The sequence below is a fragment of the Triturus cristatus genome, chromosome 5_1 (genome assembly GCF_964204655.1).
Source record: "Triturus cristatus chromosome 5_1, aTriCri1.1, whole genome shotgun sequence".
Taxonomy (NCBI): domain Eukaryota; kingdom Metazoa; phylum Chordata; class Amphibia; order Caudata; family Salamandridae; genus Triturus; species Triturus cristatus.
The window spans coordinates 949,302,437-949,327,075 of record NC_140587.1 but is presented as its reverse complement, the minus strand read 5'-3'; the positions used below and the strand labels follow the sequence as shown (position 1 = coordinate 949,327,075).

General features: G+C 42.9%; 1 protein-coding gene across 1 annotated transcript in view; it reads right to left on the bottom strand.

Moving 5' to 3' along the window:
• Positions 1-22,564: 22,564 nt before the first annotated feature.
• Positions 22,565-24,639, bottom strand: part of LOC146832708 (zinc finger BED domain-containing protein 5-like) — a 43,330-nt gene continuing 41,255 nt past the window's right edge. Inside the window, exon 2 of the mRNA XM_085603963.1 lies at positions 22,565-22,626. Coding sequence (XP_085460089.1) covers positions 22,565-22,626 — 62 coding nt within the window. The remainder of the gene's footprint in view (positions 22,627-24,639) is intronic.

Sequence of the window (24,639 nt, the reverse complement as noted above, 5' to 3'; positions counted from 1 at the left end):
AGCCACGCAGGGCCATGCAATGTGGTCTTGCGGGGCTCGCTAAATCTCATTCTAGGTTTTGTGTAGCCCTGCATCTCCTTCCGTGGGCATGCGTGATGCAAAACCTTTGACAAATATGCCCCTGAATGAACATATTGTTCACCAAGAACGTTTAATGTTACATTAACAGTTTCTTATTGTAACCTCAACAACGCAGTCACATTGTTAATCCTCTAGGGAAGGGTAGGAGCTGAAAAATAGGTCATTACAAGAGTGGATTCTAGGTGGAAATTGCATCACTAAGTAGGTTACATGACATGAAAGATCAAAAGTAACTGACGTATTTTCCAGGTAAGACATTTTCAATCTCAGTGCAAGGAGCGTTTGGTGCAAATGTTGGAATATGCTTAAAAGGTTTTAAGGTAACACAAGTCTAAAGGGCTTTCACATTTTCTTCTATATCTCCTTCCTGCAGTATACTTCCTAAACCCTTTGCATCATTTGGCCATATGATTAATCAAGTATGTCTAATTTCTGGAGCTGGTGCTGCCAAAAAGTGCTGCCCCCTGGGGATTCAGACCCGACAGCCAACCAGCCAGTCTTGGCATCATATTACTCTGTGAAGTGAGAATTTCACCTTTACAACTCAAACCACACTTGGGACATAGAGAGAGAATGCAGTGTACATTTTATATGTTGCATCCTAAGGACTTTTAAGGTTTTTTAAACCTGTAACATTATAGGCATGGATGTGGAGGCATGAAGTCTAGCGCTAGAGGATGGTATCACTGGGGCTGAGTCACCCGTATGTGTGCTGGTGCTCTCTAGATGATAATCTGCCGGTAGCAGTGCTAACGCCATAAGCTGATGTCTGTGAGATACCATCAGAGCAGATATATATTCAGCCAGATGTAATCTCAGCACCTTCGACTCCTGGGAGGACTACAAGCTGGTGTGGAATCAGTCAAGTCATAACCATTCTCCTGAAAGGTCTGGATTCTAGGAGAATCTGTGAGTCCCACACGCCATCAACATCTATATTTGTGGTATGCACGCAAAGGCACAAAAACGTATAGTAGTACAATCGTACTGGTGAGCCACATGGTGAGTGAGTGTCTCTGGGCAACTACTATGGCTGGGCAGAGTCAGTCACATAGTATGGTGGGGTTTATTATATGGTGTGATGATCCACAAACATCACCTGAATGTACCGAACAGGTGAGGAGACATGATCCACCAAACTTTCTAGGTGTGCTGCTCTTTCATTGAGGGAGTCTGCAGTGCAAGCAGAGAGTGGGGGCTTCTTCCTGTGAGGCACTTTGTTTGCAAAGTGAGCATCATACAAAACACACAGGTGGAGTCATGACATGCCACACATCCAGGGATGCCACAAGACTCTTTGGAGAATTGCAATGGTGGTGAGTCATGTTTGAATCATGAGTATAGGTTCCTCATGTTTCACAACTTTCTTTCCTAGGCAACCAGGATACTTAGCCCATATTTATCAATATTTCATGCAACGCAATGCTTTGCTGTGCTGCGCTGTGTGAAAGGGAGAGGGCAGAAATGCGCTGTATTTAACATTATACAGTGCATTCCTGCTCTCTACCTGTGCTAGTACAGAAACTGCTGCCTAGCGCCAATACAAGCACCATTGCACCATGGTGAAAAGGTCTCTGTGTTGTAGGTAGGATTGTTTTTGTGCAGGAAGGGACACCTTCCTGCACAAAAACAGTATTTAGAGGCATTTCCCCCTTTCTCTGTGTGCTGCACAATTCAGTACACTTAAAAAGAAGAAACAATGAGGAGAAATTAAGGTATTTCTCCTCCTTCCACCACTGATGGATAAGGGTACAATTCTGACACATTCCCAAGTCTAACCGTGTTGGTATATCTGGAAATGTGTCAGAAATAATGGGTGGATGCGTGGGAAAACCCACGCTTCCACCCATAGCACGCCTCCCCGCCACAGAGTAACACAAGGCAGTGATTTGCCCTGCCTTGTCATACTCTAGATTTATCTAGCCACGCAGGGTAAAAGGTGGCCATGGCTTGGTAAATCTCATTTAGTGTCATCCTTGCGTTCCCTTCCAAGGTACAAGGGTGATGCAAACCCTGATAAATATGGCCCTTCTGATTTTGAAGCGCTTCTCCAGGAGTAATCAAAGACTTGCTGTGACATAGAAGTGTTTTGGATTACATTTGAGATCATGGATTTAGACTTTTGTTATTGCACATTATTTACCAAAGTCTTCATTCCAAGGGTTATGAACTCTAGCTACAGCTTCTACTCTATGAAAAGAATTCTGTATGTACTTTGTTTGTATTTTTCTTTAGAGTCATGTGTGGTATTGAGGTATTGATAATGACATTGAAGTGACTGCTAGCTGTCAAGCAGGGAAGGTATAATATGTATTCATGATATTACAGTGGATCAATTTTTAACATTAAAAATCTTTAGGAATCATGTACAAATCACTATAGGTAGTTATCAATATAGAAATGGTCATTGTAGTTAAGGTATTTATTTGCATCCATTGCAAACGTTTCATTTGTATTTCAGCTCTAGGAAGGTCCAGAGTTCGAATCACCTATAGAAAGTCAGAAATACGGAGGTTGCCAGAATGTACATCATATGTCTTGTTGTCAAGTTAGGAATTGTAAACTGTCATTTCAACTGTGATATTGATGCTTCGGCAGTGCAGTTTCAGGCTAGCAGTAATAAAAATCAGAATGAAGATATCCAATGTCTCTGTTTCTCTCTCTCTCTCTCTCTCTCTCTCTCTTGAGTCCAACTGATCTTTCTGTGGGGTTGCTGCTGACCTTCATAGTATCTTTTGTATGGTTGTCTTTGGGTTCAAGGAGGTGAGAAGGTTAGCATTTGTTGGATACTGATTTCGAGTTAGGGTAAAAATTAAATATAGTAATAAATAGACTATTAGACTCTGTGCATCTGCATGTATGGTTCATGCCATAGTATGCCAGGATACAAAGGATTCAATGTGTGCCGTATGGTAAAGTCGCATTGAACTGACCTTGTGAATATTAGGAGAGTTGTTACATGTGTGGAGTTGTTGTTACATTCAAATAGTGAAACATGTTTTTCTCCTGTGCTATACTGTTGTAATAAACTAGAATTTGCCCTTTCCATTCTAGTAATGTGTTAATGTGTGTTTATTAGTACAGTTGCTCTAAATAACGTGTAATTGGGTCACATTTAATTCTTTGCCAATTCATAAATATATGTGTGTGTGTATGTGTGTGTGTTATGGTGTGCTTCTCCATACTGCGAGATATGGATTGCATTCCTAACCAAATCTTGCAAATGACAGTAGTTGTTCAGTTTTACTTCACAACTATACCTCCACTTTAATCGAGTTTTTTCAGTTAATTGTAAGGTATTTATTTCCACATGTGTCAATGTGTTATAATCACTGCTAACCCTAACTTCAATTTAATCTTTGTTTTTACAGTACAGTTAGTAGGCATTTACCACATGTAACAGTTATTTCCATCCAACCAGCCATGTGCAGCCAGCCCCAGCATGTGGTTGTGCATAGTGGGGATTGGCCACAGGGTGTGACCTACAGCCATGCCCTGGGCCAAACCATCCATGGGCCTTTTGCCAGACCCCTTTAGCTAAACCATGGGGAGTATGGGATTCGGGGCTTCCATGTCCTGGTAGTCATGGTGTTTTCTGAAACCATATATCCACAACATATTTGCTTTTGTACAGGATGTAAAAGATATCTTGAATAAATATGATAATGTCACATAGAAACATTATAATATGATGTTTGCTACCTTAGGTGTGGTAGAGGTCTAGTAAAGTTCCAAAAAAGTTATGAAAAGGGTTGGCTGGGCTGACAATGGTTTTAAGAGTGATGCATTTCTAAAATAAAATGATTTCATCAATGACTCAAACGAAGACTTTAGCATGATTTGTACACCCATATCATACATTTCTGTAGGACCCTTTAGTGCAGATGTCCAGTGAAGATAGTCTGAATGGTTTGGCCTTTAGGACAGAGATCTTGGTGTCTGGTAGATGTAGAACTGCCAAATCAGAGCCTGCATTGAACCCTATAGGTCCTGCATTGAACACCATCGGTCCATTTTTAGAAGGCTTAAACAATGATTTCGACAACTTTGTTATGAAACCCTGATTTAGAAGACGGTAATCACTCATTGCCAATAGGAACTCAGAGTCACCACATTCTGACCTTAGAACAGTATGCCCTCTAGCTAAAATCTTATTCACATTCCATAAACCCTGAGTGCTGATGAAAATGGTTTGTGGAATTTCATGAAGCAGTCAGAAGAAGAAAGACTGAAAGCAAAGCAGATAAACTGCAAGATTTGTCAACTCCACTGAAACTGTAGACATTTTCTGTGGTCCAGACAGACAAGAACTGTAAAGTCTAAAATACTGAAATCTAACTCTGCCAGCTAGACCCCTGGAATAGGTCAGTCTGGAGGATATACACGTGTTTCACACTTAAATTAATAACATATTATGCACCTGTTGAACTACTTCAAATTAATCACCAACAGACTTTTTTGCTCTTAAACTAGAAAGATAGTGTTCAGGATACAGAGCAATGAGTTCGATAGCTTTTTTGCTAAGATATTGGAAACTTTCTAACTCACTGGGGCCATTTCTAATCTTGAAAAATAAATGGCGTGATGGATTAGTATTTGCAACAAAGAATAGAATTCCCAGTTTACAGTACCAAAAGGTCAGCTGTGAAGGAACTGAGATAGCTAGCCATATATTTCCAATGGTACAGAAAATAAATGAATTACCAGATATAAACATGGTTCTATTATATCCACTATCAGCTCTACATCTGACATGTATGCCTTGTTGAGGAAAGAAGAAGGCTGTCTGATTATGTCCAGGTCAGATCACACCCTGCAACTTAAAAAAAAGTTGTGCAGGCCTTACCTCAGTCATAAAAAATATATTATGTCTGAGAACTCTTGTTAGTGAAAGTCTTACTACAGTTGAAGGATAATAATGATTTTCCGAGTCATGCTTAACTCCTTTCTAACTTGCAAAGATTTTTAGAGTGAATCAAGTCAAGTAGTTGAGCCAGCAAATCATACCCATCAAACGGAAGTAGTGTTACTGAGCCTGAGCGTCAGAAATATTTGTAGCTCTTGCTCTGTGAGAAGGAGTTGAAGTGACTGTGGGTCCAATGGGTTGAACCACAACGAGGCTGGTTGGTGCAAGATCTAAGCCAGTTAGGGGTCAAGCAAATCCCTGGCCCTTATTTCTAGCTTAAAGAGGTGAAATTCACAGCTTGAAGGTGTCCATGCAGCAGATGCTGCTGTGGTAGGAAAATGTGAACCAGGATATGTTAGTTTGCATTTTGAATCAGTCCCTTCTTTGACCAGGTACTGGTGCAGTTCAAAGACTTAGAGGGTGGAATTGATTTTATCTAAGTCCAGTTCTGTAGCCCTCATTCAAGGTTTCTGGGATCAGTGCCCGGGTGCTTGCAGTTTCTCAGGATCCACTCTTCCTGAAGCATGTTCTTCCAGGATGTGTTCCAAAAAGAGGCTTGTCCAAATATCCAGATGGACTAGCGTGGGTGATAGCTCCCTTTGTTCATTAATAAAGTCCTGCAAACAAATATCCGTGCCATGAACATGTACATCAATTTGAGGTTGCCTGTGGTTGCAGCTGTGACCAATAAACTGCAGTTTGCGCCCCCTGGCAGTTTGCTTGCAACCACTGTCTTAAAATGAAACCAGATTTTAGTTGACTTCCTATTACTATTGGTGTAGCTACGATTTAGAGAAACACAACCTCATTATGCTGAGTTTTTATACACGTTAAGACTGGGGAAAATTATTTCTAAACGTTTTCCACTTTAGTGTTGCATTAATTCCACTTCCATTCACTGGGGTCTGCACTGCCTGAAGCCGTTGGCTTTACAGCCGTGGACCATTAAGCGGCAATGATAGCACAGACTGGGCGCTAAATATACGAGTACAATTGAGTTCAGTTCATCAAATTACCACACAATCCCCATTTCCACGCTAGGATTTTCTTTCTTCTCATGATGCATCTTTGACTATGGTGTTAGGAGTCAAGGAGCAAAATGTAACATTTAAAATATATATTGTACCAACAGTGTAAGTTCAGCCAATGATGATATTTGGGATACGTTTTCATAGCCTTTATTCTCATTAAGAGATTTTGTCTTTATTTCAGTTAAATTAAATAAATCCAATTAATTTACACACATCTCATCCAAAATAATGGTTAGAATAAAGCATCAAATATTTTATAAAGTGCTTTCCATAAAAGGAATAAGTCCTTTTCTAGAGATCAAAATCAGAGTTTTAGAACTGTAGAACCCATGAAGAGCTCATAATAAAACTAAAAAGAGTGAGATCAGAGGAGCATAAAGCTTCAATGCCAAATAAGAACAGAAGTTCCCATAAAGAGTAGTTCATAAGACTCAGCCGAGTCTGAGTAAATCCAAATATATCAGCATACAGTTGCAGTAGCAATGTGTCAAAAACCAAACATTAAAGGGAGACAAAAGGGGAACAGTAGCAGTAGCAGCCACCACTGTCAGGGGTCCGGCAAGGAAAAAAAGTAAAAAAGCGTTGCATCTACCTAGGAACAACCTCTAATATAAAAGTCAGGAAAACATGTTAAAACATTATATCAGGCTTCTTCCTCCATGGACCAATAGTATGGCTGCATTCCTCAGTAAGAAGGATCGGCTCCTCCGTTCCCACAACAATGCATACAGCGAGCAAACTTTATTGCAACGTTAGCTACAGAAGGTCTTGCGTAGTTGAATGCTGGAAACATAAGGCTCAGTTACAATAGGCATTTTACTGTAGGTCAACCTTCCACATCTCAATGTATTTCACTGCAAGAGCAATGACCTACTAACTAAAAGGCAAAATCACTGTAAGGCTATGCATTCCATTTAATACAAACAAGGATTATTGTCTATAATGCGCAAATTATTCTATTCAAACATTCTATGAAACATGAGAAAATAGGAAGTTCTTGACATTTATAATTAAAATGGTGCTTATAAAGTAATAGTTTGTTGAACCCGACCATTCTGCAGATATGGCGAGCCTTTCTAAGCATGTCACTTTTAGGTTAAGCTTCTAATTCACGTTGTGCACATTTCAGCAACATTTGGTTTGCATTTATTAAATAAAACTTGCTTCTTAGCTTTCTATGACTTATACGGATACCTATGGCTCCCGATTACAAATCAGCACATTTCAAATGTGTGTCATTTTAACATTATATTTTCATTTATCTTTGCATATTCAGCTAATCAGCTAATTAATTTTCATGTTAATTAATAGACTGTCTCAGTCCTCCATCTGATGGTTATCTTAACCATCACACAATCATGATTTTACATGTGAATTCTGCTCAAAAGGCACTGTCATCATCCATTGAATCCCGTCTCTTTCTTTTTAGACTTCGAAACTTTAATGACTTCCTATAGTTGTCATTCATGATGTGATTTAAAGTTGTCTTTTTTCAAATGCTTTATTTATTTCTCTTTTGCTTCTCTTGTGTAAGTAATATCTACAGCCCTCAAATAAAACAAACAGGCATAACAAACAAAGCCCTATTATTCTTATTTTAATTATTATCGGAATTGCCAATGTTATAGCCTCCAAAATACCTCCTCCTGTTGTAGCAATCCAATTTTCAATTGCATGAATTCCTTTCCCAAAATCCTCTAAGATACTACTCAATTATGAGTCTGGCAGTCCCCGAACCACCAGACTCACAGGGGCGCGATGGTGGCGGTCTTCTGAACGCCCTATTACAATTAGGATGGTTAGACCGTCATTGTAACTCGCCGCAGCCGCCCAAAAAACGCCATTCCCTAGCAGTGGTGCGGCAGTGTAGAGGCAGCAATATGCTTGCCAAGACTGCCATGGTCACACCAAGTTTCCTCTCCACCACGGTTTTCATGGCAGTTCCTCTTCCATGGAAACTGTGGTGGAGAGGAAACAAAGGGGGTCCTACATGGCCTCCTGTTGCCCCCTGGGCCATGGGGTGCATGCAGGGGTGCACAACATGTGCTCCTCTGTGTGTATGCACCCCAGTTTCTGCACTGCATGAACTATACAGTCCATGCCATACAGTAACTCTTTTTGGCATTCCCATTGCAGTGCCCATTTTTTGGAGTCACTGCCATACGAACGTAAAAAAAGCCCACCAGACACGAGAAGCACTTGTAATTTGGCAGGCGGCCCAACCACGGGTTTGACGGTGTGGCAGCAGGCTATTCAGGCCCCAGGTGTTTCCAGCTCTTCCAATTTAGGTTTTAAGCCTGAAATGTTCTTTGGAAATTTCTCTATATTCTTACTCTCATCAGGTATATAGGAGCAAGAATGGGTTAATTTAAGCATCTTGCAGACCCCGCACCTTTCTGCAAGTAAATGTCTACTGTTAATCGATCTTGCAATACCATTGAATGCATGGCAATAAGCTCAGTGTTTACTACTAGCAAAGCTCCAGAAGTACTAGTTGCCAACTTGTCGACAACAGTTGACAGTTTTCAAATCTTTTCATCAGTAAGTATGACTTCTACAGGTGGAAAGATTGCACAAATATGCCTCCAACTTATCGAGCTTCCTTCTCTACACTACGGGTGTTTCGGTGTGCTGGTTTTATTGTTAATGCATCTAGACTATTTTCATGGTACATTTCAGGAAATAACACCTCTAAATAACAGATACCTTTCTACTCAGCAGGCAGCAGAAAATAAGTGTTATGCCCACAAATAAAATAAACAACTGGAATTGCACATTTTTCACCCTGTAAGATTTGCCATGTCCCTCCCATTAATTCATTTTTTTTGTTCAATCTGTTTTATTGAATTTTTGTGAAATACAAACATGAATCACATATTAGCACAATAAAATGTCAATATGTCTGGGAGCATGATCACCTTGCATTACAAAATAGCATACAAGCCAATACGTTCTGAAACATCACATGCAACGCATCCTCATATTAAGACATATGTTTCGAGGCTCTTACTCGTTACCTGCCATCACTGATTGCAGTGGATACCACTACTTTGCATATTTACATCGGAAATGCAACTCTCAACTGGAAAAAGGGTGTTGAGGCCGAGAAGCAACATATCTCTATTTTATGCTAAAGAAAAAAAATTGAGAAAAATCCTAATTTTAAGACTTTCGGTATTCACAGAAGGCATTTAGGAGTCCTAAAGTTAGGAGTCCTAACTATACTACTACTAAACTGAGAAAAATCCTAATTTTAAGACTTTCGGTATTCACAGAAGGCATTTAGGAGTCCTAAAGTTAGGACTCCTAACTTCTGTGAATACCGAAATGAGTAAGTGCCTTCTGTGAATACCAAAATGAGTAAGTACCTTCTGTGAATACCAAAATGGTAGTAAGTTTAGAATTTTGTCTTAAGTTAGTTCTGTGAATCGGGCCCCAGGTCAGGGTAGTCCCATTGATTATTATATCTGTTTCTGTCAAATTATTGCTGAACGAGTACACTCCAGACTTTGTGCAGTTTACTCGAAGCCCGGACATTTTCTAAAATTTTGGGAAATTGTTGGCTATGCTTGGAGGTATATTCTGTATATCCCTTATGTACAATAATAGATCATCCGCATATAGGGAGACTGTGTGTAATCCGTCACCTAGTGGTATGCCCCAATCCGCGCCACTTTCTCGAAGAATTACCGCTAGGGGTTCCATTGCAAGAGAAAAAAGCAATGGGTAGAGTGGGCACCCGTCGTGTCCCCCGTTTAATGCGTAGTGCATCTGAAAGCAGCTTACCCGTTTTTACCCGGACTGTGGGGCGTTGATATAGCAGTCGCACCATCTGTACATACCCTTCCCCTAAATCATATTTATGCAGTACTGCTGCGAAATAAGGCCATTCCAGTGAATCAAAGGCCTTCTCTAGGTCGAGCACCAGGCAAACATATCACGGCCAATTGTCCATAGCGTTTTTTTGTATTTTGAATAACCGGCGTATATTTAGGGATGTTGTCCTAGTGGGGACAAATCTGTTTTGATCGGGATGGATTAATGTTCTAACTATAGGGGCAATGCGCTTGGCCAGCATAGACACAAATATTTTATAGTCTGTGTTAAGAAGCGCCAATGGACGATAAGAGCGAAGAGATTCTGGATCTCTACTTGGCTTAAGTAGGGAGACAAGCGTCGCTTCATTTTGCGTGGCTGTGAGGGCAGAGTCCTCAATGGCAGCTCCATATAAGTTTAATAATGGAGGGATCAGGATGTCAAGGTATGCCTTATAAAACTCTACAGGCAAGCCGTCTGGGCCTGGTGACTTGCCATTGGACAAGGAAAATATACTCTCTCTAATCTCCTCTTGTGAGATGGGTTCACCAAGTTTCTCACTTTGTCCTGGAGTAGGCTGCGGTAATGTCAGCTCCGCAAGATAAGACTGGGTATCTGTTGGTGTGGCTTGCAGTTGGGATTTCTACAATGTGCTGTAATGGGATTTGAATGCCTCATGTATGTAGTCTGAGAGCACAGTGTGGTGCCCTGCGGTGTTCGTATTGATGTGACCGGTGAGGTTGCCGCTTCTTGACGAATCAACCACGAGAGTAGTTTGCCCGCTTTATCACTCTGATGGTGTGTCCTCGCAGACCGAGAATGCTCTTCCGTATCAGCTGCTAGAGATCCTGCAGGTTCCCCGGCTGCACTACACTCGCCTACGGGTAACCTCCGCTCTATGTCGGTTAGCTCTCTTTCAAGCTGTCTACGTATTCCTGCTTGGGTACCCAAGCAGTGGCCCCTCATCACTACTTGAACTGCATCCCATTCTAATTGCGGTGTGGAGGCCGTGCCGGTATTCTCATCGAAGTATTGAGCGGCGGCGGTAGCCAATGAGCTACAAAAAGGTGCGTCTAAAAGTGTGTCAGGTTGTAACCTCCAGGTTGGGACTGGCAGCCTGATATGTTTCCACTCTAGATCTAGTATGTGGGGGTTGTGGTTCAAGTGTGTCCGCCCTAGATAGTGTGCCGCAGTGACATTTCGCTGCAGAATGTTCGAGATCATAAAACGATCGAGGCGCACATGCAGTTTGTGTGCTCCCGAATAATAAGAATATATCTTATCAGTTGGGTTTCTGTGTCTCCATGCATCCACCAAGTGCCATTGCGTCGCCCAATTGTTCAGTACTCGCATGGCAGTAGATACGTTTGTGCCTGTAAGGGAGGGAACGAGCGATCCAATGTAAGATCTAATACACTGTTGTAGTCACCGCCTAGTATCAGAGGGGTGTCATGCCAAGGTGCTAGTATCTGTGAAATGTTATCCAGAAAAAAACCCTGTTCTGTGTTTGACACATAGAGCGATGCGATCACAAGTGGCATGCTATACAGTATGCCCTTCACCACTACGTATCTACCCTCCTCATCAATTTTCGTGTCAGTGACCTTAAAGGGGAGTCCTGGTCTAACCCATATTAAAACCCCTCATGCGAATGCTGAATAACCCGTGGCATATAATTGTCCCCGCCAGCGACGGTGTAGATGTGTTAATTCCGTTTTAGGTAAGTGCGTCTCCTGGAGGAGAGCAATTTGAATATGATGTCTCCTGAGGTAGGAGTAAATGAGATAACGGCGTGACGGGGTATGTATTCCTCTCACGTTCTATGTTCCTACTTTAACTGATGTCATAATATATACCTAATGACAGCAGCAGAGAAGAAAGTGAATATGTCACAGATAAGCTAAACGTTACTGTTAATAGAAGGCACAACATTATTGGCTTTACAGTGGCAAAGTATCTGAATTTTATGTCCCAACATACTACAGATGGCATTCCAAACAAAATTACATATAAAGATAATACCAAAAGGGCAAATATGCAACAAGCAATCGTCCAAACTTTGCATAGCAACGTTAAAGGGGCAGAGGTCGAGGTTTCACCTCTACATTATGAGGATAGTTTCAGATATTTATGAAGGACATATTTGCTATCATTAACTTGCAACAACAGTCCTAAGCCTAACAGTTTGTTAGGTTCCCTGCTCCAGATGCGAAGCGGCCGGGGTATGGTCACCAATAGTTATCTCTCTGAGTGATGCAGAGAGTGACAAGGTATACTTGCTTGCCCGAACTGTCTTCAAGCTCCACATCTTGCAGTGGATGACTGCAGGTTGGACCTCAAATGATGTCGCCAGATGTCTGCGGGGTGACGGTTGGCAGTTCATACGAATCCTGTGAAGTCTGTAGGTCATCAGAAAGGGCATCATCACTGGCCTGTTCTTGCTGGCTTAGAGTGGAGGCGCCCGCTTCCATCGCGGACCCGCTGATGCCGGTTACCGCCCGAAGGGCCTCGAGCTGCCCGCTGAGCACCAGGTCTTGGTCCAGTCCTACACGCTGTAAGGCTCACAGCTGTTTCCGTCTCTGTACCAGCCTGCGGCGATGAGATGGGGCGCCCCGTGCCTGAGTTTGCGTGAGAACAGCGTCTGCTCCAGAGTCCGCGGGGGCATATGTGTCCATCCAGTCGTCTGCCAACTCCGGGGTATCGAAGAAGTGCGTTTTCCCTTGTGCGACCACTCGCAGACGAGCCGGGACCAGTAGAGAAAATTTAAGACTGTGTTGGCGAAGGCGCTTTTTTTTTTCAAAACAAAGAGACTCAAGAAGTCTCAATTAAATTAAAATGTTGGCCGTCATTAAAGTGGTCCACAACATGCTGTGTTTTTAACTTGGTGTTGACTCACAGTTCGGAATAAAAGTGACCAGTTGTTGTGAGTCTAGTCCAATTTTTAATTGAGACTTCTTGAGTCTCTTTGTTTTCATGGGGTCTCTATCTTTTGTCACTCCTTTTTCTACTGGACACATCACTGTTTTCTTTGAGAAAGTTATCAATGATGACATAAACGTGGGCAAGGTGGTGAGAACCTACCAGTAGCTCCTCTGGTGGTGCGCACGTGAGATACTTTCTCTTTCCTTTACACATTTTTTTAGCACATATACACTTGAAGCCGGGGTATGTGTTGACTTGAGTGAACTGACCGACCACTTCTTTTTCTTTCTTTCCCTTTTTTTCAGCAGTTTTAAAATCAATGGGCACTGAGGATTTGACCATATTATGCTATAAGATAGCTGGCTGAGGTTTTAGATAAGAATATCTTCCCTCATTGGTATCCTACAGATATATATAATAAATTGAGATAGTGCCTGTATATGCCAGATCCTTTGTTGTATGAATAGATTCTAAGAATTCTACTCTGTTGAGCAGGTTTTGTACATGATTGTCCCCTGCTGCTACCTGAGGGGTGATATCAGCGATAGTGGCTTCCATGGTGGCAGTGCGGTCCGTGAATTTACTATGGTCAGCACGCAGGTGGGTAAGATCAATTGCTACCTTATCTATTTTATTTTCAAGAGAAGTACGAATTTGGTTAAGTGTCTCTCCCAGTTTTTCCACTGCTGCAAGTACCGCATCTAGTTTGCTGGAGGTTGGATCTGTGTGGGTCTGCTCCGCCATCTTACTCGTTTTCAGTTTAGATGCTAGGGGTGGCGCTAGGGTACCTCCTGCTCCTACCTTAGCGCGTGTACCGTGCGACATCAGGCCCGGGCGTCAACGTAATCGTTGTTCCCCACAATTTCTGGCCTGCAAGTCCTGGCGCAGTGAACGATGAGTCAAGAGAGTTAGTGCGTGAGGCCTGTTTTGTTTCCTCCCTTCTCCTGGTTCCTCGGCTCGTTGTTATGCGCGGGCCAGGTAGGGATGATTATATTGCTGTCCACATGTAGTGCATCCGTAGTGCACAGCGGTGAACTGAGCTGAGGCCCCTATCACCTGTGCGCCCCTCGGAGTTCCCAAACAAATCTGACTTCAGAAGAGAAATTATAGGCTGCGAGGAACAGTATGAGGCTGATTTTCACCAGCCAATGAGGTGGTGGGTAAAGTGACTTACAGCTTCAATGCGAGAGTTCCCAGCTTCTGCTCGTGGTTGTTTCAGGGGAGAATGAGGCGGGTTGGCAGTGTATCTGCATGTATGTGTTCATGTGCACCTCTGCCTCCTTCACGCTCTTCTGTCGATGGTTGCGGCCTGATCCAGACTCACCTGGGTTGCCGTCCCACAGACCAACAGGTCACTGTAAACAACGAGGTAGGCCTTCTCATCAGCCTCCACCCCCTCACTCCACCCAAGGTGAAGCCTCCTCCGCTGCCCAGCAAACAAGACCCAGGCACAGGTCATCCGGGATAGCCTCTGTGAAGTCCATAATTGGTCATCCAGCTCTGTGAGTGGGTAGAGTGCACCGCGGGGGCCAGCATATGACCACCGTCACCTGCACAGGAAAAAGACCAGCCCCGCCGTGCAGACGGTCCTCAGGTGCTCATGTGGAGATATAGGGGACAGACCCAGCAGTTACGGGCCGGGGGTGCCCCACATCGAGAGACAACAGCAGCAGCACCAGAAGTTATGTGCAAGGAGGGGGGGGGCCCAATGATCACTGTGCAGCTGCCAATTCCGGGCCCCCTCACTCGCCGCCTGCAGTGTACCTCAGAATCCGTCGAGATGGATCCGCTGTGCTTCGCGTGTCCCACGCAGCCTCAGGGCCCCGACATCTCAGCCCACACATGCATGCCCTCACCTCCTCCGCATGCATCCACTCTTCCAGGACCGGAGCCCCGGTGCAGGGCTAGTCTGTGACTCACGTCCCAGCCGCGAAGACTGCTGCCGGTAGTACCGAGACGCGAGGGCCGCACGACCGGGGAGCTGACGTTCAAGTGCTCTGGTCCAATTGCGCGGGATTGCAGAATGTGGGCAGCAGTCGTCTGTGCAGTGTTGTGCGATCCTCGCACTCCGGTGCCTTTGCCAGAACAAGTGCGCCACTCGTTGAGGCCCTGTGGGCAGAGCTGGTTCCCAGGCTTGCGTGAACCGCACCCCCGACTTGCCGCAGGCCTTCCCGGTGTCATGCAGGGCCAGGAGTCGTGATGCGGAGCGAGGTCGCCAATTGTCCCCAGATTTCCTCCGGAGCTTTAGGCCATGGCCGGGCGTCATGCCAGCGAACCACAGTCTCTGAAGTTTGGTAGTGTCGGATTACTGAGGCCAGAACCGGGAGCCTGCAACAGAGCTCTAATTGAGCACGTTCTACTCTATTGCCAGCTTAGCCATGCCCCCCCTCCCATTAATTCATATGTGTGTTCATGGTTATCAATTCTCACATGTCAAGTTTGTTTAGGTGTTCTTCTTCTGTAAATGCAAACTTTCCCTCTGTTTTGACTGTCCAATCTTAATTTTGAACATACCATTTTCTTTCTAAATTCATCTTCCTCCTTCTTCCAAACATTTTTCAGAACATTGTCATGTTTTTCTTTACTACTTGTCATGTTAGTGTTTCTTTCTTCTAAAATCGTAATAAAAACTTTCTCTAGTGATTGCATCAAACATGTTAAATTGTTCCGATAAGCCTTAACACTATCTATTGGTCTATGTGGCATATAACCATACCAACCTGTGTTTATTTCTTTTCCTTGGGATTGTAAATGCATGCTTTCAATCACAGGCACACTAGAAAGTAATAAATCATAATTAGAATAGAAGTTCTCAAAATGTTCACATCTAATACAAATGTAAGCAGTATACTACATGTAATTCCTTAAGATAACGGCATATGGTAGTACACGACTTCTCATTAATAAAAAATGGGGGAGAATGAACCACAAAGGTCTCAATGCTAAAGTCTCAGAATATTGATTCTAGCATTGAGACCTTTGTGGTTCATTCTCCCCCATTTTTGATTAATGACAATTACTTTTTGGAAGCCGAATAAACGTCTTCTTCTCCCTCCCTCCATCTTTATTTTAATGTAAAACATGACTTCCTCTGATTCTGATGATGTTAAATATGCACAGACATAACAATATTTGCTCCCATGTCATGTGTGTATTCCTGTACTAACCTAGGGTAAACATTTGTAGAGTTTCCTTATCATCAATCGTAGGCAACAAATTAAACTTTAAGTTACTCTTCATCACTCAGATATCATACTTGTATTTCTAACATCTGTCTCAGGTATTTAATAAAATCCCACTAGTACTATGGTAATAATAATTACTGTTATTACGCAGATTAAACACATTATATATTTACACTTATTTCTAAGGCAACACATTTTCTCTGGAAACTGATAAAATGCAGTCAAGTTAAAGTTTAATGCAGACTTGGGAACAACTTCTTTTAAGAGTTTAGTTTTCAGCAAATCATTTTTAGACAACCCTTAACCCTACTCTGTTATTTTATTCATGTTATCCCTTCTCTTCTACTGCAGACTCGAGCCTAGGTTGATCATTTGCAAACTAAAAGATAGGAATCAATCAGTGTCAGTTTCTTATTTTCATATAACTTTCTATTAAATTTCTCAAAATCTTTTTTTGTTTGTTTTATAAATGCACTGTTGTTAAATATTCTTTATCTGGCAATGCTTCTTGTGATAGTGTTATGGATGTTCAAGCAGTTCATATCTCACACCACACAGACCATTGATTGTGATATTCAGTACTCTGTCTAAATAGTAAGACCACTCAGGTGCATAATACCTCCGGCAAGGAACTCTAGCTCATTTTGATCTTCTCAACTTTTGTTGATTTTCTCCTTTCTCACTTTCATCACTTGGTACTGTTTCTTCTGATATAGTCAATGGAATTGAATCAATTGACAGGCTTTGTTTCAATCTTCCTTGGCTACAAGTCTGAGGCCATTCACCTTCATGAGTGACTCTTCTCAGTTCAGTACTTTTTCCTTCACTCTGATCTACTTATTGTTCTGATGCTGTTTCAGTTGGTTAAGTTTTCAACTTGAGGATCAGTTTCTGCTTCTACTTTGTTAGAGACTTCGATTCCACTTTGTGCAATGACATGTACTTGAATTAGCGCACTTGGTTGAGGTTCCGCACCCCTTTCTCCATTTGCTGCTGGTGTAATCACAGTGTCAGTGCTTCCCAAGGTCTCACAGCTTGTTGTGTTACACTCACCAGTGCACTAGATTCAGGATGAAAGAGCACAGTTTTTTCTTTGAGATTTCTCACTTTCTTGGTGTGCAAGGCATGCACCCAATTTGGGACTCCGCCACACTTTACAACAGCATTGGAAACTGAAAATTAACTGAAAGGGGCCTTCCCGCCTTGGCTCTAAACATTTTTTCAGAACATGTTTCTTGATCACAACCCAGTCACCAGGAGTGAAGCATTGTTCTTGGTGTGGAACTTTAGTGGCAGCTGCAACCTGTAAGAAACAGAATGCACCACATCAGCCAATCCTTTGCAGTAATCGAGTATCATATCATCTGTGATGTTTAATAATGCATTTGCAAGTACAGCAGGCAATCTCATGGCAAATCCCATAAGGATTTAATGACGCAATAAACCAATCTTCCTATCAGGGATACTTTGAATACTCATCAGCATAAAAGGTAAAGCGCCCGGCCATTTCAATGATGTTGGAAACAAACCTGTGCTAAACAAGAGTTGATAGTCCTATTAATCTGATCAACTATCCTAGAAGCTTCAGGACGGTAGCTGCATCATACCTTTGTTCAATTTGTAATGCTGCGCAAATCATCTTCAGGACCTCATTACTGATGTTGGTTCCCCTATGTGAGAAACCAACATGTTATACCTTGGTATCAATTCTCGCAATAACATTTTTGCTACAGTAAGACAGACATTTCTTCTTGCTGGGTGGGCTTCCACCGATCCCAAAAAGACATGTAGTATGACCAGGATATATCTCAACAAGTTGTAAACAGGCATTTCGATAAAATCCATCTCCATTCTGTTGGGACTACCTGATCTCCCTATATGACTCTGTGTAATGTGTGTTCTTTTCCCTGCATTCATTTGTGGACATATTACACATCTGTGACACATTTCCTCAGCTAGCATCCTTAATTTGAATTAGTCCAGTTCTGCCCCAAAGAGCCAAGTCATGGCATCTCTCCCTAAGTGTATGTACCCATGGATATATTGAGTCATTGGGAATAACAAACTGCCATCTAAGACTGGTATCCCATCAATTGACATCCAGATGTCATTGGAATTTTCACACAACCTCCTCTGATCCAATTCTGTTTTTCCGCTTCTGAAACATTATCTCGTACCCTTTTCAACTCATCCCAAGTATCTTTTACCTTCATTAACATGGAAAATTAAGTGTCTTTCTTAGACTCACAGGTGAAAGCTCCATTAAACGTACAGGCCAATAAGCCACAATGCCGTGCTACTGAATCAGGATACATATTTCTCATGGCAATGTAGCCATGCCCACTCTGTTGAGCTGCACATTTAACAGTTGCAATTTCAACTGGTAACTGAAGAGCTTCTAGTAGGTCTTTCACCTGCACCCCATTTCAAATTGGGGATCCTGAAGAGATCATAAACCTCTTTGTGATCATAATTACCTGAAATCATGACCAAAGCCATACTGACTATCTGTAAATATAGTCACTCTCATTTGAGCAGTTAAACTGCATGCTCTGGTGAGAGCCATCAATTCTGCAACTTGTGCTGAGGTAACCCCTTGGAGCCAAGAAGCTTCAACAACATAATTTATAATACATATAGCATAAGCTGCTCCCAGGATACCTTAATTGTTTCTCAAACAAGAGACATCTACTCAAATTACATAATCAGGCTGAATCAAATGTTCATCTTTGATATTGAGTCAAGGCATAAATCCATGACATTGTTGCTCGGATATGAATTTACCTTGAAACAATGAAAAGACAAGAAGCATTTGGCAAAACAGGAACAAGTTGGTTTCATTAAATACAGGAGCCGGGAGAGCAGCAACAGAGTCATGTCTGAAGACTATATAGATGTACGGAGGTTGAAGTTCAATAAACCAATTGCACATTCTTGTAGAGCACGTAAATCTGGGCATAGTAATGAGCCATAAATTCAACCATCTTATAAGGGGGAACAGGTCCTCTTGACTTTGTGGAGTCCCAATGTGGGCCAGTGTGTATGTGTCCAGATGTCCGACATGGGGAGCGTGTGATCACTTTGTGTAGTGTGCATGCTCTGTTCTGATTGGCTGAGTATTCCTTACTAAGGTGCCGATCACGATCCGGTAAAAAAATTGCCCGTCCGACTCGTATCCGGTCTTTTTACCGTACGAATCATACAAGTGCCGTACAAACTGGCAATCACGATTCGCATGGTAAAAAGCCCATGCGAGTCGCATTGGGAATAATTCCCCTCAAGACCTCGGGTCGGAAAATGTGTCCGACACCTCCCCGGACGATTTACCATACAAACGTGAAAAGTGAAGTCCGACCGCGCAAGTACGATCCATCCCGTGTGTCCGATGTCACAACCGTATGGAAAAAACACCGTCCGCACCGAACTCCCATTGCAACCATGGAGACATGTGCCCGCATATGCGCCGTACCCCCCCCAGCCCCCGTGAGTATGTGCTGTACCCCCCCAGCCCCCGTGAGTACGCGCCAAACCCCCCGTGTATGTACACCCCTGTACGTTCGAGTCATACCCCCACCCGTGTATGTACACCCCTGTACGTGTCGAACCCCCATGTATGTACACCCCTGTACGTGTCGAACCCCCCGTGTATGTACACCCCTGTACGTTCGAGTCGTACCCCCACCCGTGTATGTACACCCCTGTACGTGTCAAACCCCCCCGTGTATGTACACCCCTGTACGTGTCGAACCCCCCGTGTATGTACACCCCTGTACGTTCGAGTCGTACCCCCACCCGTGTATGTACGGTGCGTACCCCCAGCGCTACACGCTGGGGGTACGCACCATACATACACGGGTGGGGGTACGACTCGAACGTACAGGGGTGTACATACACGGGGGGTTTGACACGTACAGGGGTGTACATACACGGGGGGTTCGACGCGTACAGGGGTGTACATACACGGGGGGTTCGGCGCGTACTCATGGGGGCTGGGGGGGTACGGCGCGTACTCATGGGGGCTGGGGGGGTACGGCGCGTACCGGGCTCCCTATTCTGGTCGTTTCGCGGCGTACTTCGCTTTTCCGGCACTTTTTGGGTGCCGTAAAAATATTGCCGTCCGGACTGCTGTCGGTTCGAATCATACTTCCTGGGTCGTGAAACGCTGCCTGACAGCGTCCTGACGTCACGTCGGGGCATTCCCGGATCACATTCGTATGTATGTTTTCGTCGGACGGTGTTTTTTACGATTCGTACGGAAATGGTGTTTCCGTGCGAATCGTACTTGCATGTTTGTAAAGTTTTACAACCGGGTACGAGTCGGACGGAGAAAACGCTCCTACCGACGGTTCGTACCCGGTTTTTCCAGGATCGTAATCGGCACCTAAATGTGGCATCTACCTTTGTGGTATTTTGGGAACGTGTAGTCCCTTTGACCAAACGTGTTTTATTGGGGCCAATCTCCTCAGCTGGTGTAGCTGCCTATCTGTGGGAGTGAAATGGGTTTTCACTGCTTGTGAATTTGTCTTCAGGCTAAGTGGAACCCCACGTGTGACTGATGAAGCGGTAGGCGTTTGGGTTACAGGGCCTGTCTGACCACGTATCTCTGACTCGGGTTGATGGGGAGGTCATCTCGGGTGGATTCGATAGCAATGATACGGGTTCGTTATTACGTGTACCTATAACATGGCTGACATTGACATCGCATTTACCAACATTCTTATTATTATGCATACATTTTTCATGGTGTTCATCAACATCATATTTACCGGTATTGACATTGTTATGTGTACATATATTATGGTGTACATTGACATTGCATTCAACGATATTCACAACATCTAGGCAATCATGATCAATTTTAATCACAAACATCATTTACTGGAAGTAAAGCAGCAGGATCTGGTATGTTATAATTACAACATTCTCTGAAGACAATATACTCTGCTCAAGTTGTGTAAGGTGATTATGGGTCATGTACTGTGTTTTGCTCTTGTCAATAGAAGCTCCACAGAGTGAGGGACCATTATAGTTGCTGGATATCCCATTGCTATCTTGTCACTTTTTTCCAAACTAGTGGTCACTCCTGCAACGGCTTTAAGACAGCCAGGCAAACTTGAGGCAACAGAGTCACGGGTGGTATAAATAATAAGCCACAGGTTTTCGAGCATCACCATGCATCTGTGTTAGCACTGAGAGAGAGCAGTCTTCCCTCTCACTGCAAAACAGGAAAAAAATCATTACTGTTATTTGGCTTCTCTAGTGCTGGGGCACAACCAAGTTTATCTTTCAGCTCTAGGAAGGCTTTCAAACATTTGCTGTCCCATGGAAGTAGATCAGACATATCCCTGTGTGTCAGCCTCAGTAAAGGTTTCGCCACTAGGGTAAAGTTTGGTATCCATTATCTACAGTGGCCAACCATTCCCAGAAACACCCTAACGTCTTTCTGTGTTTGTGGTGGATTTATCTGAAGAATTGCTTCCACACTCTCTGGTGACACCATTCTACTTCCTTTCTCAATTATGTGTCCCAGATAAGGAACTTTTTTCTAACAGTACAACAGTTTACCTGGCGACGCTTTATGTCCGTTCTCAACCAGGTGATTTACCAACACAATGATAACTTGTTTACAAGCCTCTTGTGTCTCTGATGCCACAAGAAGGTCATCAGATATTTTACAAGTATTGAAGTATAGGTCATCTGCAATGGCTCCAGATTCTTTTAAAAAATCTGGTTGAAAATTGATGGACTCTCTGTATACCCTTATGGAACTTGGCATTGTGCCAAAACTGTGTACTGAAACATGAATGATAAAAAGAACTAGCTATCTTCATGTAATGTCACTGAGAAGAAAGCCTCTCAAGCAATATGGTGGCTGTATTCCGTACCATTGGACAAAATGGGACAACTATTTCATTAATTTTTTGAAGGTGCAGCACAATCTGAAATTTCCCATTTAGGTTCTATAAAGCCATGATAGGAGAATTACATGGACTCCCAGTTAGTTCCCTCAAAACTCCTTTCTGTATCATATCCTCTATCACAATTGTGATTCCTGCAATTGTTTCTGAGGACACATGGTACAGTAGAGTTCTTGGAAACACAGCATTTGCTTTTATGGTAATCTGGACTGGTTGTACTCCTTTAATCAGTCCAATGTCCTATCCTGTGAAAACCCACTTCTGGGTCACAGTTTCTTTCACGTCAGCAGGTAATTCTTCAATTGTCATTGATGGAACCAACCCTACAGCTGTCTTTTGTTGAACCATTTTATATTCTACATCTTCATCATGAGTCTGAAGTTCCCTCCGGGGTGCAGTATATTGCACAATTTAACTTTCCTCCAAAGAGCCTATTTTTACAAGGACCTTGGCGGGGTTGCTCCGCGTCCGCAGCAAGTTGCAGTGGGGGAGGAGCAAAGCGAGTACAAAGCAACCCGAGAACACAGAAGGAGCGCTTCACGTTCTAGTCCATGGGTGTCTCCTTTCCGTCCGGGTCACACGTACCTCTTCCGGTTTTGTCTTGGCTTTCCCTGAAATCAGTCCTCGTTGTTGGCTCCCTGTAGTCTAGGTGGTGACGTCGGTTGCGGCATCCTTCATCCTGTGGATCCTTTCTGGAGCTGGAGATCAATTTCCCTGGGGCTCCTTGCAGGTGCCTTGCGTCCGGGCATTTCCTGTGTCTGCTTGATCTACAAAGAAAAAAGGAAAGACAAACATACGCTAAAGACTCAAAAGGCTCTCCTATGGTGGTAACACGCTTGCGCTGCTCTGTATATTTGTATGCTTCAATACAAACATATACTTATGTGACTGAAGTCTCCCTTGGCTTTACATAATGGACATATGTATTCTTTTTTAATTTGCACCTTGAGAAGGCTGCATCTGAGGATTTCAGTCTGTGGATAGTTCCCTGCAGTTAAGGAGACAACATATTAGCCTGCATATGTTTTGCACTTTTTATATTTCATACATCTGAAAATACATATATCATTCTTGTTTTTGGTTATATGTATAAGAGATTTATTTTTTTGGGCTATATTTTTCTTTTTCCTGTCTTACATTAAGGGTAAGAAAGTTGTCATGTACTCCAAAATTGCATTGGTTATGTGTATTCACTGGCTTATCTCTGTCTTTGTATATCTTCTTTTTGCTATAGAACTATTCTGACTCCTGAGGGAATACTTTTGGATTAAAGTAGAAGAGGGGAGTAAAACACGTAGTGAAGATAGTTACTTATCTTGTTGATACATACAGTCTGCTACGCTCTCGCCCTTACAGGGTCTCACTCTTGTTCTTTATTGAAGGGTCACACACATCTTCAACTGGCGAATTCTTGCTGCACTGGTCAAACCAAGGAACCTTCTTTATTTCTCGTTTTCCTTGTTTCCCCTCTTCCACTTATACACTGGTCTTTCTTTGACTCTGTTGGGCATACTTAGTAAAAAAGGGAAGGGGGGACCTGCTCTTCAGCTTCTTGCATCTCGTTCCTGCAAAACTTCAGGTGAGCCTTGATAGGCCTTCTCCGAAATTGGATTGGTAATCTGTCTATTTGAAACTTTTACAACTTGGTTCTTTCTTTCCAAGAGGGTAGCTCTGTGACTTCCACAGGTCTAACAGCGGATATGATAGCACTAGTATCTATAAAAAATGATATGGGGTGGCCATTTACTTCACCAATTACAAATGGACCACTCTGGTTTACCTCTAAGACTGCACCGAGCACGCAATCTTCCTCCCTTCTCAGGCACTGTCATTGAGAAGCATTGGAGCCGGAGCCATGACTATCAAAGGAAATTTCAGAAAAACGTTTCCATTAGGGAATTGTTGGAAATATTTTCCTTTATATTCTGAAAGGAATTTGTGTTTTCTTTTGGCATCTGGTTCAAATTAAATCTCGGGTTTCCAATATTTTGTGGGGCCATTTGAGCCTGTGGGACCTGCATTATCATGACTTGTCTTTGCATTTGCTCCTGCATTTGTTGTACTGGCATATTTTGCATCTGAACTCTCCTTTATATTTGCGCATTTCTGTTCATTACTTTTTACAGACTGACATGCTTGAGTATAAACATTTACACAAATGTGTTAACATTACCAACTTGGTAATCTGCATAATTGCAGGATCCAATGGGTACACATATGTTTTAAAGGTGAAACAGTGCAGATTGCTCATACATTGTGTTTATATTCAAATGTGAGAATGTGGTTTTCATTAATAAATATTTTTTTGACTGCAGTTCAAACAGCTGTTTTAAAGGAACATCCATTGGCTCTGGGTAAACACATAATTGTGGCATTTCCAGTCCCAGCCTTAGAGGTTGTCACAAGACTAGTGTTCCTAATCTCAGATAGCCCTGGATTGGAGAGGGGCAGATTGTAGTGAGCCTGAGTGGAGTGGGCCAGCTTGTTATGGATTGGAGTGGGGCAGATTGGAGTGGGCAGATTGTTTTGGATTGGAGTGGGGGGATTTGAGTGTGGCAGATTGTTTTCGATTGTAGTGGAGCAGATGGAGTGGGACAGATTGTTTTGGATTTAGAGTGGGGCAGTGACACTGATATTTAAGCAGTCTTTGAAACAAGTGAAAACACTGGTACTTATGATAAGGGCTCTTAAACAAAGAATAAAGAATTTCCTAATTTGGTCATCAAATGAGGGATGGTGGTGGGATAGTGTACTTAGTCCCGGGTCTAGGGGAGGGATGA